This window comes from Bidens hawaiensis, unplaced genomic scaffold, assembly GCF_021521415.1.
Source record: "Bidens hawaiensis isolate Kalapana, Puna unplaced genomic scaffold, B.hawaiensis_p1.1 tig00023637_1, whole genome shotgun sequence".
Classification (NCBI taxonomy): Eukaryota; Viridiplantae; Streptophyta; class Magnoliopsida; order Asterales; family Asteraceae; genus Bidens; species Bidens hawaiensis.
The window spans coordinates 152,734-168,458 of NW_027493710.1; the positions used below are offsets into that span (position 1 = coordinate 152,734).

The following is a 15,725-nucleotide window of genomic DNA, read 5'->3' on the forward strand; positions in this document are numbered from 1 at the left end:
GTGTCAAATCAGAAAATATTGGATTTGGAAAAATTGTGGAAAAATGTTGCAAGTAAAGAAAATTAATATACATTCATAAAGAATCCCTCAAGTGCAAATGTTGAGCAAGTTCAAGACAATAATCAAGAGAACAATCAAACTGTGCAAGATGATCAAGTTCAAAATGGGGAAGATCCAAGCAACCAAACTGGTGAAGATGAAACTGCCACAGGGGAAAGGTTTCAAGATTTATTTGACATATTAAATTTAGGAAACAATGGTGCATCTACCTCAGGACAGAATAATGAAGAAGCACCTGAAGTTGATAATGCAACAACTGATTTGGTCATTTAAGAACCGGATCTCAATGAATCAAATCTTGACACTTCTATGTCTACAGATAAGATAGTTCAAACCCCTTATGTTTAAAAGAATCATCCTTCTAAAAACATCATTGGAGATATATATGAAAGAGTTACAAGAAGTCATTCTGAATTGGTAAACATTTGTTTGTACTCCTGCTTTCTATCCCAAATAGAACCAAAGAACATTGTTCAAGCACTAAAGGACAACAGTTGGGTAGAAGCAATGCAAGAGAAGTTGGCTCAATTCAGAGATCTACATGTTTGGGAACTTGTGGACATGCCAAGAAACAGATATGCAATTGGAACTAAATGGGTTTTCAAGAATAACAGGGATGAAAGGGGCATTGTGATTAAGAACAAAGCTAGACTTGTGGCTTTGGGATGCCTACAAGAAAAAAGGATTGACTTTGAGGAAATCTTTTCACCAGTTTCAAGACTTGAAGCAATAAGAATTTTCTTAGCTTATGCTGCCTCAAAGAATATAAGGGTATTCCAACTTGATGTCAAATCTGCATTCCTAAATGGAAAGATAGAAGAGGAGGTGTATGTGAATCAACCACCAGGATTTGAGGACCCATTGTATCCTAACATGGTATATAAGCTAAACAAAGCCTTGTATGGATTGCACCAAGCTCCTAGAGCTTGGTATGATGAGTTATCAAATCATCTTCTTGAAAATGGTTTCCAAAGGGGAACTATTGACAAGACCCTCTTTTACAAGAAGAAAGGAAGATATTTGCTCTTATTGCAAGTCTATGTGGATGGCATTATATTTGAGTCAACCAATGAATAGCTGTGTATGGAGTTTGAAGAGGTAATGAAATCCAAGTACAGTATGAGCTCAATTGGATAAATGAACTTCTTCCTTGGATTGCAAGTTCAACAGAAGGCTGATGGGATTTTCATCTACCAGTCTAAGTATGTGCAGGACATAATAGACAATTTCAAATGCAATGATCTTAAGATAGCTTCAACTCCTATGGATCCAAAAGAAAAGATGATAGCTGATGAAAAGGGGGAGCCAGTGGATGAGCATGAATACAGGGCAAAAATTGGATCACTGATGTATCTTACTGCTTCAAGGCCTGAGATCATGTTTGCTGTGTGTGTCTGTGCAAGATTCCAGTCAAGTCTGAAGGTTTCTCACATGAATGCAGTCAAGAGAGTCTTTAGATATTTGAAGGGAAGACCTGATTTGGGAATTTGGTATCCAAAGAACCAGTCATTTGATCTGATTTCCTGCACAGATAGTGACTATGATGGGTGCAATATGAGCAAGAAGTCCACTTCAGAAGGGTGTCAATTTTTGGGTGACAGATTGGTGTCAGGGCAATGCAAGAAGCATATCACAGTTTCAATCTCAACTGCAGAAGCTGAATACATTGTTGCATCTGCATGTTGTGCACAAGTCCTCTGGATTCAGAATCAGATGCTGGATTATGGTCTGAATTTCTTAAACACCCCTATTTACATTGATAATACTGTTGCATATTTTATTGTTAAGAATTCTGTGCAACATTCCAAAACTAAGCACATTGAAATCAGACATCACTTCATAAGAGATTGTAGTGAAAAAGGTTTAATTGAGGTGAAAAGAGTTGACACAAGTGATAATTTGGCTGACCTGTTCACAAAACCACTTGATAGAACCAGGTTCAACTTTCTTCTGAAAGCCCTGGGGATGATCAATTCTAATGAAGTCTGATTCATGATGTGTGCTTATTGAGCAAACTGACTATCTTCTCAATGTCTAAATGAATGTTGTGTGTATGTGTTTTGAATATGATGCTTTTGATGTTAACTGATATGTGCTTAATTGACTATCTGTACAAAATTAGGTATCCTTGATGCTTATGCTTGTTTATCAGTTGATATGTGTGTGATGTCATGATAAGTGATTCTGAAGTGAAATACTAGAATATGCATGCTTATCTAATATCTTTATTAAATGTTTGATTATGTGTGTTATCTGATTAGATGATGTTATTAGGATAGGCTAGACTATGCATCTCAGTAGTGTCTGCTTGTTGTGATAATGTCATTGATGATTAAGATTTGAATATGTTACAACTGTTTGTGTCAAAATGTGTTTTTATGTCAAAATTAAATGCTCAAATGAATTTTCAAATGAATTTTGCATAATCACAAAATTTTGATCAAAACATGAGCAAGTTGTTTATGGTGTTGAGATATGATAATACTATTCAGTTCAAGCTTTATAGAAGCTTAAAAGAAGGTTTTTAAGAAAAGTCTCAAAAGAGTTACTTTTGCTGAAAACTATGTCATTTGCTCAAGTCTGAGGAGCATATATTTGTATATGTTTGGTCATGTCATCTACTTGTAGATTTGAAAGGATAGCCATTAATCCAAATACTGAAAGCATTTGGGGCAATTGTAGTTATTCCTTCACTTAAAATTATATCATTGACTCTAAGCCAAAAGGACATGTATTTATTTATATGTTTGTTCCTGCTGACTACCTGTAGACAAACAGGAAAACCATTAACCTGGAAGCTAAGAGTACATGGGGTGATTGAATCTGCTAAAATGGGAAATGATAGTACATTGACTACTTAGCCAATCATATGGATTTAATAGGCTAAAAAGGCACTTAGTACAGTCATTAACATGTATGGTTGCTTTCCCATGATGTGTAAAATCTAAGGTGATATAAACATAAAGAATCTGCTAAGCTTTATGTGGAGTTACATTGTTGTCTATGCATGTTCCAAGATAAATCTTTCCGAATAATAGGCAGAAAAGTGATTATCCAGTCACACACGAGCCCGTTGGTATTTGGTCCCCAAAATGATGTATTTATCTGAAAATGACAAAGAACAATTGCTGAGAAAAAAAGTAAAGTATAAACAACACAATGTTGTTATATGCTCATAGTTAAAAAAAAAGTTCTGTCATTAAAAGTTTTTAAAACAAATCCATGGGGTCAAAGTCAAATCAGGGTGATCTAGAGAAAGCCAAATAAGCCTTGAGAATAGATATGGAACATCAGAAAACAATATGTGTTATCCATTAAGTATTATGCATCTTAACTGAACAATAATCATATCACCAAGGAAATGGTATTCATGCTAAGGCTAGACCTGTTGTTAACCTTTCTATACTATCATAATAATGCTGAGAATGAAGTATTGAGAAAGCTACTTAGTCAATATGATCTCATTCTTGAGATCTTTTCAGAAAAAGAAAGAAACTGTTTTGAAAAGAAACATGACTGAAATTTGATCTCTAAATGCACCATTTGCTCTTAAACAATGATCTTTAATGAAAAATGTGGTTGATAATTCGTTTATTTCAAAAAGAGTTGCATTTTACCCTCAAAGGGTTGAATATGTATTTTCGAGTAAGGTTTGATGATTTATAACCTTTTCGAGCATACTTAGACATTTTGGTCTAAGTTTATCCTTATCGAGCAAACTTTGAAGTTTTTATACTTTTCGGGTAGAGTTTACTACTTAACTTGAAAGTTTAGCCTTCCAAGCAGGCTTGATATTTGATTATGTCTGAATAATGTTTACTAGCAAGCTTTTGCAAAGTTAAGACTTTCTAGCATACTTTGTATTTTGATTAAAAGTATAACTGTTTCTAGCAAGCTATTTGATATGTTTGACTATACTAGCAAGCTTTATTGATTTCTAAACTTTATAGGACACTAAGTTTTTTTCTAAGTTATTATGAATCAGTCTAGCAAGCTTTATAATTGAACATGTTAATTCTAGCAAGCTTAAATATTTTTAAACTATCTAGCACACTTATGTGATTGTTTAATTGTTTGAATTTATTCTAGCAAGCTTTGTGATTATGAGTGTGTTCTTGAATTTGTCTTAGTATGATCAAGCAAACTTAAATTCCAGCACACTTGATGATTATGTGGATATGAATATGTTTCTTCAAAATTACAAGTGTTTCCGGGCAAACCTAGTTTCCGAGAACACTTTATGTTTCGAGCACACTTTGAAATCCTCAAGTGTTCTCTTAACATACTTGGTAATTATTCAAATTTTTGCTTTACGAGTACACTTTGTGTCTAGAACTCAACTCTAGCACACTTTGCTTTTTCAACAGTGCCTCGGGCACACTATGTATAATAGTTTACTTGACTGATTATTTGCTAACTGTTCATACATTTTCGGGTAAGGTTTGAGTTTGTCAAACATTCGAGCAAGGTTGACAATTTGGAATATGCTTAAGATATTATTTTGGGATTCTTAATTGATTCCTAGCAAGGTTGCCTATTTGATAATGTATACTTGATTATTAGTCTTGTGATTCACTTCTCGAGCAATCTTGTATTTCGAGTAAGCTTCCTTCATTTTACTTAGATTTATTTCTAAAATCACTATGTTCTGATCTCTGAAACGAGTAAGCTTTGAGGTGGAATATACCTAGCACACTTTGCAAAAACTGACTTTTTCGAGCAAGGTTTGCTATATGTGATTTATCGAGCAAGGTTTTAATTGTGAATATATTTAATGGATAATGTTACTGTGTGACAGCTATTAACTCACTAAACAACAAAATGCATTTAAAACCCACTTTCAAAAAGATATAAGAAATGGAGTTAGAGAAATTTTTCACACTTCACTTCTCTTTCTCCTTCAACTTTCCCTCTCGTTTCAGAAAACAAACCGACTTATAACATTCATCAATAATTCCGAACCCTAATTTGTCAGCCCTCATAATCCAACTCGGTAAGCATCGATTAAGTGTTTTCTGACCACGATTATGTGATAATGGGCTTTGATTATGCATTTTTACTAACTCACTGTTTCTTGTGTAGGTTAAAAAATTGTCGAAGAACATGTTCAAAAGACATTTATTTACTTTTTCTTCAAATTATTAACCTAAATCATTTAAAGTTGTGAACTTTATAACTAATGGTTACTTTGAATGTGTTATTATTTGATCAGATATGGCGAACAATCAACTGAGGTATCCATTTGAATACAAGCACAATATGTGTGCCTTGTTGCAGATTACGCTTGATAATGAAGATGTTGCTCTGATGATTAGATGGCTTTAACGACCAAATATACGTTTTGCTTTGATAGAGTACCCAGTGATTTACAAGAATCACTCACTTGATTTTTGGCGCTCAGCGAGATTACATGACGACATCAACGGTAGGCGGATAGAGGCTACACCGTCGCAAACCAGGAGATACGGATATCTGAAGCTCTTATAAGAAGACGTCTCCAGCTACATGATGATAATCCCAACCCTATTCACCTCACAACAGAACATCTACTCAAGATATTTGTTCAAACAATGGGATATCAGGGGATGGTACACGAAGGACAATTCCAAAAGGGAATGTTCCCCAATCTATACAGATTCTTGATACACCACATCATTCAGGGCTTTGCTCCTAGAAAAGGCTCATGGACTCTTATGAGTCGGGATTTGGCCAACGCCACAGTCGCTGCTATGTTTAATCAGCCATTCAACTTTTCCAAGATGATCTTTGAAGGAATGGTGAGCAACTTGAAAAAATCAAACATTAAGAAATTTTTGGCCTATCCCAGGTTTCTACAAATTATTTTTAACCAGGAGTTGGAAGGATTGCCCACGATTGGTACAACACATGTGCTGCAAGACCCAAATACCTATAGACGGATTGAGAATCTGGCTAGCACAAGCAGGTTCAATCCTGAGGAAGTGTTTAAAATTGTACCATGGTTGTTAATTGATAATTTTTAGATTGTTCCTATACCTGAGTTAATCTCAGAGGAGGATGAATAAGATGGTGAGAGTGAGGATGAAGGTAATAATAAAGATGATGATTCAGGTGATGATGATAATGATAATGATGGTAATGATGAATGGTAATGAAGGAGGAGGTGAAGGTAACTTTGATGATACAGTACAAGCTCAAGGGGAGTTCAACCCATACCAACACCACCAACCACACCCTTAGCCAAACCACCACAAACACCGCCTTACCCACCATCACCAAATGACCAAACCACCCAATCCCCACCCACTCAAACACCACATACCCTAACCCAAAGCCCACTTGAAACCTCACACCAATCACCACCTCAAACCACATTCCAATCCTTTACTGAACCCAATACACAATCTCAGCCTATCCATTAACCATATATCCCAGAAACCCTACCCATTCATCTACATACATTTCCATTCACACCAAGCAGATCCCAAGCCCTATCGCTGATCCTATCCATTCACAAGCTCAACCCATTCAACCCATCAAACCTATTCAAACCCAAGCCACACCTACATTCTATCCTGACCCATTACCATCAACCCCTCCCTCTAATGATTTTCTATTACAAAGAAACTTTAACTTAATCTGCCAAAACATTGATTTAAAGGGATAAAATGTTGAACTCAAAAAGGAGAATAATGATTTGAAAGCTCAGTTGGCCAAGGCACTTTTACAGATACAAACCCTGGAGCAGGAGGTTGAGAAGACCTCAGCTGCCCAAAACATGGGGAGAATATTCCACATAATGAGGCAACTGGAGCTGATGAGGAGATTGTGGATACGGGGGTTAAAACAGTTGACACTGATGGTTTGGCATGTATTTTGAATGCATATGATGAGGGTGATGATGAGGAAAGTGGTGCAAGGATGATATTTGAAGAAGATTATGAAGCTGATAAATCTAGAGATGAAAAAGCGAATTATGATGTGAACATTGATGTTTTGAATACTGTTGAAAGAGACGCTGATGATGATCTTTTGAGGAAGGAGAAGGACACAGGGGATGAAAGAGAAAATTTGAATGATGATAATGCATCAATAACATATGTTTCTACTGACATACAAACTGAGGTCATGACAGATGCCATGACTGCCACTGATGTCCAGACATATATTTTGATGGATGAAGGTGCTGCTACTGAGGAACTTGTACTCACAGAACTAGAAACAGATCAAATTAGTTCTAAGAGGGTAGAGCAGGATACTGATATGGATGATTTAGAGAAGGACATTGATGACTTTTCACCAGAAACAGAGGAAGAAATAAAAAGAAGATTGGACAAAGGTAAAGCTGTGGTTGACAATGATGATGAGGAAGAAAATTTTGTTAAGGAAAATATTGATGAAGAGGAGGAAGAAGAAGATACTATTGCTACCAGGAGACTTGAACAAGTTGTGAAAGAAACAAGGAGAGGGAGAACATTGCCCAAATTTGAAGATCTTGCCTTTCTAACTGATGATGAATTACAAAGAAAACTGGACAGAGAGAGGGATACTATAAAGAGAATGATGGAGAAGAAGAAAAGGGATAGTCTAAAATTCAGAGAATATCTAAGTAAACATAGACTGAGTGGCATAACCCACTGCTTGGTCAGGACGGCATTCGCTAATTCGGATAACCTTGTCGATGGTGGTTATCCATTGGAGAGTAGCGATTACGTCTCCTAAACCAGTCAGCTTTGGCGGGTCACAACCTTTGAATGACTTGTAGTTACACCCGCCTCGGCCACTTCTTCTATCATAAACTTTCATAGACCGAACTTCACTCGAGTTGCCTTTCTCTCTCTCGCCGTCCTTCTTACCATTTCCTCGTGACCTCTCAGCACTCCTTGCATGGCTTCCAGCAGACTTTTCGGGTTGCATGTTCTTCACTGCAGCAGCTACAGCTTGAGCAATGGTTGCCTGAACAGCTGGGTCAAGTTGATACCCTTCATTGTTGCTCGAATTCCGGCCAGCTGCGCTTCCTTCTTCCCTTGTATTAGCAGCTGATTCTACAGAAGGCTCTCGGACAATACGTGGCCTACCACAACGTCCGGTACGACCTCCTTGACTGATGACCTTTCTCGCTCCAGCCATCCGTATTCTATAAGGAAACACAAACGTCATCACTTAAGAAACCATTTAGTACATACTAAAAGTCAGCTACGCTGAGTGAGTTCTAGTTAGTCAGACGGCATACAATACATTCACATACTTACATACGCCCCTGAAGGTACAAACCTTCATATTTACTTACATACCTACATGCATACGTACTTTCATTCTTTCTTTCATACTTACATACATACTTTCATTCATACATATACTTTTAAAGAGCATTCCGCCCTATAACCTTCGCCGATATTATTAGATTCGGTTCCCTACATTCGTCGATATTATTAGGGTTGGTTTCCTACATTCACCGATATTATTAGGGTCGGTTCCCTACATTCGCTGATATTATTAGGGTCGGTTCCCTACATTCTCCGATATTATTTGGGTCGGTTCCCCTTCTAACCATACCTTTCGTTCGTCATATAACCATACGTACCTTTCTTTATATAGTCGTCCTTTCGTACATACTCATCTCATTATATACTTTCATACATACATATTTCATACTAGGCTTACTACATATTTCTTTCCTGTCGATACGTGCAATATCCGAAGATCGTCCACGCACAGTCAATCATTCATTCATAACATTCATACTATCACATCAATCATTATAGCATACACTTACCATTTAAGGTAAGTGTATTAACGTTCACATTGAGTATGCACACAGCCTAGAAAACATAACAAGGAAGTGAGGCTAGAAACTCGCGTTTCTAGTCTAATTATAACACTCAACAAACGGGGTTCCGGGGGCAGCGCCTCTAACAGCAGGGTTTTAGGGGTGGCAGCCCCTGGCTGGGGTTGAGCTGGCAGGTCAGCTTGGAAAAAATTTATTTTCATTAACTGTCTTAACACATTTTTCATTAGAATTCTTAATTATTATTTTATTTGCTAATTCATAAAGTTTGAGGGCTTCTTTGTTGTTAATCCATTTTATCTTAAGTCCAGGGACCTTTCTGTCATTCTTTCAAACTTTAGTTCGTTATCCAGTTCGTCATCCAGTTCTTTAACGAATTAGCTCCTTCGTTATTTCTTAACGAATGGGTCTTTATAACAAACTGGCTTTCTATAACGAACTGGCTCTCAATAACGAACTGACTTTCTATAACCAACTGGGGTTCGTTCGTCAGTTATCCGTTAACGAATTACTTAACGAATTGTTTAACGAACTGCTTCAAGTTCGTTATCTCTTCTTAACGAATGGGCATAACGAATTGCTTGTTAATTCGTTATGTCTCCGCTGACGAACTGGGGTTAGGTCAGAGAATGTTAGAAACATTCACTGACATTCGTTAACCTTGTACCCACCTTTTCCGGTGTCGCCTTTCCAGCACCGTCGTCGCCGGAAAAGCGAGATCTCAGTTATTTTCCACCGTTTTTCACCGTCTTTCGTCATGTCCGATCCAAATCTAAGCTAAGGTGACCCCTAAGCTCATATTTTGATTGGTTTATACCCGATTCCACCCGGATCTCGTGACTTTAACGGTTTAATGGTGTCGGTTTGTCATTTCGCGACTAAATCTAGCGGGTTTGGATACATACAATATCCTACTATCATTACCTCAGATCGGTATCGGTTCTTCTTCTTGGTTTCAGTTAGAGAAAGAGATCATAAGAGAGAGAGAGATAGAGAGAGAGCTTAAGTGTGTGTTTTAGATGGTGTATGGAATGGGTAGAATGAATGGATTAGGGAGTAATTGTGGTTTATATATTATGGGTCATGGGCTTAAACCCATGGTGTTTCTTCTTTCCTTATTAACCCAAATTCATTACCCATATTACTTAACCCAACACAAACCCGACTCATAATAACTCATATTTCATTTTATTAACCGGAACGAGAAAGTAGGATGCTACATCATGGTTGTAGCCTATTTTTCTTTCGGATTGCATGAGATGTTTCTTTAAATTATATATGTTACATGAAAATGGTATTTTCTTTTTAAATTATATATGTTTACTTGATTCCTGCATCACATTCTACATCCTCATCTCAATCCCTTTAACTTTTAGGAAAATAACCCTACTCCCCTATAGTTGAGGAGAATTGAATTTTAATAATCAAAACTATTGACTGTTGGTCAATATTAAACCCAACTAACAATGTGACTAGTGTTAATCCCAACTTTCATTTTCATTACTAACAACACTCCCAGTCTAACATATTGTTAACTCTGTTAAATTTAGTTTCACGTATAGTCCTTAAATTTGGTAAAATTACGGTTTTTGTTATAAGTTGTTTGTCAAATTACCAGACTACCCCAACATAAGAACATAAGAAGTGTATGGACCAAGTAGGAAAACTATTAGTCTCGTCTCTTTGGAACAAATGTTTCTCAAATGCGTACAACGAGACAAAATTCAAAACACGCATTTTTGAAAAACATAAAAATTTGGACGGACCTGATAGAAAACATAAAAATACCGTCTAGAAAGATTGCTTTTGATTAGAAGATTTAAAGAAGTAATATTGACGACTTCCTCATCTTTTTAATGTTTTTTCCCAAATTTGACCACATCTTTACGCGTGTCAACTTTTAATTTGTTTACAAATCTCGTTGAAACGTTTCCCAAAATGTCACCACAATACAAACTTTTTGGTTCATTTTGGGAATATTGATGATTAGTGGGACATTTTTCATTTTCTCTCTCGTCTATTTTGGGAATTTTCCCATTAAAAATACATGTATAATACCGTCTGGGAAAAGCATAAAAATTTGGACGGGCCCGATAGAAAACATAAATATACCGTCTGGGAAGATTGCTTTTGATTAGAAGATTTAAAGAAGTAGTATCGACGACTCCCTCAACTTTTTAATGTTTTTCCCGAATTTGACCACATCTTTACGCGTGTCAACTTTTAATTTGTTTAGAAATCTCGTTGAAAACGTTTCGCAAAGTGTCGCCACAATACAAACTTTTTGGTTCATTTTGGGAATATTGATGATTAGTGGGATATTTTCCATTTTCTCTCTTGTCTATTTTGGGAATTTTCCCATTAAAAATACATGTATAACCAATATATCTCCATCCCCTAATCGAAACACATGTATACCGTCGACCATCGTTGGCCATTGTCGTGCAACCACCGTTGGACACTGCTACCAAATACCGACAACACCAACATCACGCAGATGACGGAAACAACATAATCGACGACGGAGATGTGGAAACCACGGTAACCATGACGGATATGACGGAAAGACGTTGGATCTGCAGATCGTGCTCCAATTTCTTTAGCTTCTTCATAACCGTCTTTGATGGAAACAAGGTCGAATATCATGCTTTCTAAAAGCCGTTTTGAAATAATATCATGCTCATAATGACGGATAACATCCTCTGATATTCAATTTTAGTAGGTATGGATGTCTTCATGGTGTGAATTGTGTGAACTTGTGATGGAATGGGGATATTGAGAGTGCGTGGTGGTGGTGTTGCAGTTGGTGGTTGCCTGTGGTGGCATTGACCAACGGTGGTGGGTGGTCGAGCAGGTGTTTTTATAAGGATCAAGACGGAGATGATACATGGGGCGTGGATTGTTTAGTATTTCCCTATTTTTAATCCATTAAAAATGTTTTTTATTATTATATTTTTTAATATAAAAGGTGGGTAATTAAAATATTCAATTTATTGTTTTTATCTATATTTATTTTATGTTGGGGTAGTCTGGTAACTTGACAAACAACTAATACCAAAAACTGTAATTTTACAAAACTATAAGGATTATACGTGAAATTAATTCTAATGGAGCTAATAATATGTTAGATTGGGAGTGTTGTTAGTAATGAAAATGAAATTTGGATAAACACAGTCATAATTTTAATTGAGAATAATATTAGCCAATAGTCAATTGATTGAGTTATTAAAATTCATTTTTTTTATTTGAGGGATACTATTCATTCCCATAACTATTTATTTAATATTTTTTATAAGTGTTTAAAAGTGAAAAAAAGAGAAATAATAACAAAATTGAATAAAAAAAATATTTAACTAAAATACTTTTATATATATATATATATATATTAGAGTGCAATGTGTAATATTTTAAAAAATAGATAATAAATTTAGAAAATGATGTTTTTTTAATTAGATTTGAGAAATTAGAATAGATAGCATTTGAATGTTCTAAGCTAGACATTCTATTAACTTTACATATTATTGAGTACATTTTTTTTCTAATAAGTTCTATCTCAATTGGCATTGGAGAAGTGAAAACTTGGGTAAAGACAACAAGGTTTCAAGTTTGGATCTGATTTTAACTAGATTTTACAACAGTAGGCTTTTGAGTGATGGGTATTCTCAGTACAGGAGATGATGAGCATGAGCTATCCAACTGTCTACGATCATGAATGTATGGATCGGTTTTTGGTGTTGAGTTACCCCGAAAATTCTGGCTTTATTCGTCGTTAAGCACTTTTTTTTCCTTCTCCTTTTTATTAACAGCAAGTAGAATTGATTAAGTTTAGACAAGTGTGACGTGACAATTTGATACGATTGACTCATTAACCATTTCAAATAATAAGCCTAAAGTGTTACAGACTTATTCAAGAAGGGAAAAAAGTGACAATTCTAAAAGTGGCTAGCAGTTTGTTAGAGGAGAGGGAGTATAAGTAGTATGTAATGATGTAAAGTGAGGGTGTGTGAGTTGTTAGACTGTTGAGGCTCCTACTTTATGTACGGAGAGAGGGGGTCTATCCTTGTAATTTCCTTGTACTAAGCTTGCTGCAATACTAATTCTGCTACTTTTCCCTGTTTTCTTTCTTATTTACAATCCAAAAACTGCTACACATTCCTAATCTCTATCACAATTTATGATTGGCCAAAATGAAACATCCAATTTTGATTTAATTAGAGATCGTCCGTTGTAGCGTCATCACAGCCGCCGCTCGCCGGAACTAAAATCTCCGGCTACATACCCACTAAACATTGAAACGAATAATGAAGGTTACCAACTACAATAAAACACTATTCTCATAACATGGTGTCTTTGATTTGCAATGCCCTCTTTTAAACCCACCCAAATCCATCGTCCCTGTCTAATCCACTCACTACTCAGTCTCTGCTCCAAAGGCCTCCTCACCGAAGCTGTCAAATCCCTTGACGGTTTAGCATCCAAAGGCCTCCGTCTGGACGCCAAGTCTCTATCTTTTGTTTTAAAACAGTGTGCCAACTCAAGATCGCTTAAGGAAGGCAAATGGGTCCATCTGCATTTGAGTCTCACCGGCCGAAAACGACCCGGAACGCTCTTGTCCAATCACTTGATTCGTATGTACTCTGAATGCGGAGATTGTGATGCTGCACGCCAGGTGTTTGATGAAATGCCTCTCAGAAATCTGTACTCGTGGAACAATATGCTTTCTGGGTATGCTAAGTTAAGGATGATGAAGCCCGCCCGGACGTTGTTTGATCGAATGGGTGAGAAGGATGTCGTGTCCTGGAACACCATGGTTATTGGTTATGCACACAATGAGAGCTTTGATGAGGCGTTGAAGCTTTATAAAGAGTTGAAAATGGTGAATGTTGGATTGAATGAGTTTAGTTTCGCGGGCGTTTTGACGGTTTGTGTGAAAACGAAGGATTTGAATCTAACGAGGCAGGTTCACGGGCAAGTGTTTGAGTTTGGGTTCATGTCGAGCTTGGTGCTTTGTAGTTCGATGATCGATTGTTATGCCAAGTGTGGGGAGATGAGTGATGCGCGTAGGCTGTTTGATGAAATGCCTCGAAGAGACGTTGTTGCTTGGACCACTTTGATTTCAGGTTATGCGAAATGGGGTGACATGGAATCAGCTAGGCAGTTGTTTGATGACATGCCGAGCAAGAATCACGTGTCGTGTAACGCATTGATTTCCGGGTATACAAGAAACGGGTTCGGACACGAAGTCCTTGAGTTGTTTATACAAATGATGGTTCGAAGACTTAGACCCGATCAGTTCACGTTCAGTTCTGCTCTGTGTGCGTGTGCTAGCATCCCTTCAATAAAAAATGGGAAGCAAATTCATGGGTTTTTAATAAAAACACATTTTAAACCGAACACTATAGTCGTTAGCTCCTTAATCGACATGTACTCCAAATGTGGAAATCTAGCACTCGGACAACTCGTTTTCGAACTCACTCGTGACAAAACTAATACAATCCTTTGGAACACCATGATATCCGCTTTGGCACAACACGGTCACGGGGAACAAGCAATAAACCTGTTTTCCGACATGGTCAACTCACAAGTCAAACCAGATAGAATCACATTCGTGGTGATTCTAAACGCGTGTAGTCATTCGGGTATAGTAAATGACGGGCTTCATATATTCAACAAAACAATGCATGAGCATAATATTATTCCTGATCAAGAACATTATGCTTGTTTGATTGATCTTTTGGGCCGAGCAGGGCGTTTTGATGAGATGGTTAATCAGTTAAGAAACATGCGTGTTAAACCCGATGCTCGTGTGTGGAAAGCTTTATTAGGGGTTTGTAGGGTTCATGGTAACTTAGATTTAGGAGTAAAGGCTGCTGAGCAGTTAATTGAGTTAGAACCACTGTCTTCTGTAGGGTATGTGTTGCTTTCGGGTATATATGCAGCTTCCGGGAGGTGGGAATATGTGTCAAAAGTGAGAAAGCTTATGAATGAAAGAGATGTAAGGAAAGAACGAGGCGTTAGTTGGTTAGAAACCGGTAATAAGTTGCATGCTTTCACGGTGGCTGATAAGTCGCGCGTTTTGAAAGATGAGTTTGAGTCGATTTTGGAAATTTTGGCTACGGAGATGGAAGATGAAGATGATCACTCATTTGTTGATGATTGAAGGAGTTGATTTTTCTTTCGAAAGATATGAAGAATGAGTGTGTTTTTGTTTATTTTGATTTTTGAGGATGTGCTTGCAGCAAGTTACAACATTCATTTATTAAATACCAAAACATAAGTATCAAAGGGTAGACATCAAGCTAGCATACAAATTATTACAAACCAAAACATTACTTTATATGATGCTCAAGTATTCAACTGATTCTACTTTCGTGAAATCAGACTACAACGTGCTTGAAATGTTGTAAAAGTCCTTAGTATCAAAATGCTTATACTTGATGCTGAGAGCATGTTTGAGACTGAGTTTGAAAAATGTTTAATGTCTTATTGACTTTTTCAAAAAAGTCATTTTGAAAAGCCAGAATTTGAGGCTTTTGAAAAACTGTTTTTTAAACTCTTTTAAAAAAACTAAAATAAAAGGAATTTTTATGATTGTCAAACACCATTTAACTTATTGGCTTTTTGAAAAAGCCAATAAGGTGTTTTTAAACTCAAGTTCAAACCTGCTCTAAGTTTTTTTTAGTGTTCGTTTGGTGCATCTTGTGTTGAAAATGATAAGGGGGACACAACACAAGTGTTATGAACTGATCCAATCACCATATGGGAATTTCATATGTCAAATTTGTTTGTGGTTAGGCTAAGGTGCATACACCAGTGGACAACCCCCCCATTGGTCCGACATGGCAGCCACATGACAGCCCTTACGCGAGGGGTCTAACTGAACCAATGAATCTAAGTG

General features: G+C 36.8%; 1 protein-coding gene across 1 annotated transcript; it reads left to right on the forward strand.

Annotated features, from left to right (window-relative positions):
* Nucleotides 1–13,133: 13,133 nt before the first annotated feature.
* LOC143567782 (pentatricopeptide repeat-containing protein At2g21090-like) lies at nucleotides 13,134–15,085 on the forward strand. Its single transcript, XM_077054099.1, has one exon. It carries the CDS (start codon nucleotides 13,188–13,190, stop codon nucleotides 14,985–14,987), a length of 1,800 nt encoding a protein of 599 aa, XP_076910214.1. The 5' UTR covers nucleotides 13,134–13,187; the 3' UTR covers nucleotides 14,988–15,085.
* The last annotated feature ends 640 nt before the right edge of the window (nucleotides 15,086–15,725 follow it).

Excerpts from the sequence above, each read along its gene's own strand:
- LOC143567782 (XM_077054099.1), top strand. The coding sequence starts at position 13,188 with ATGCCCTCTTTTAAACCCACCCAAATCCATCGTCCCTGTCTAATCCAC.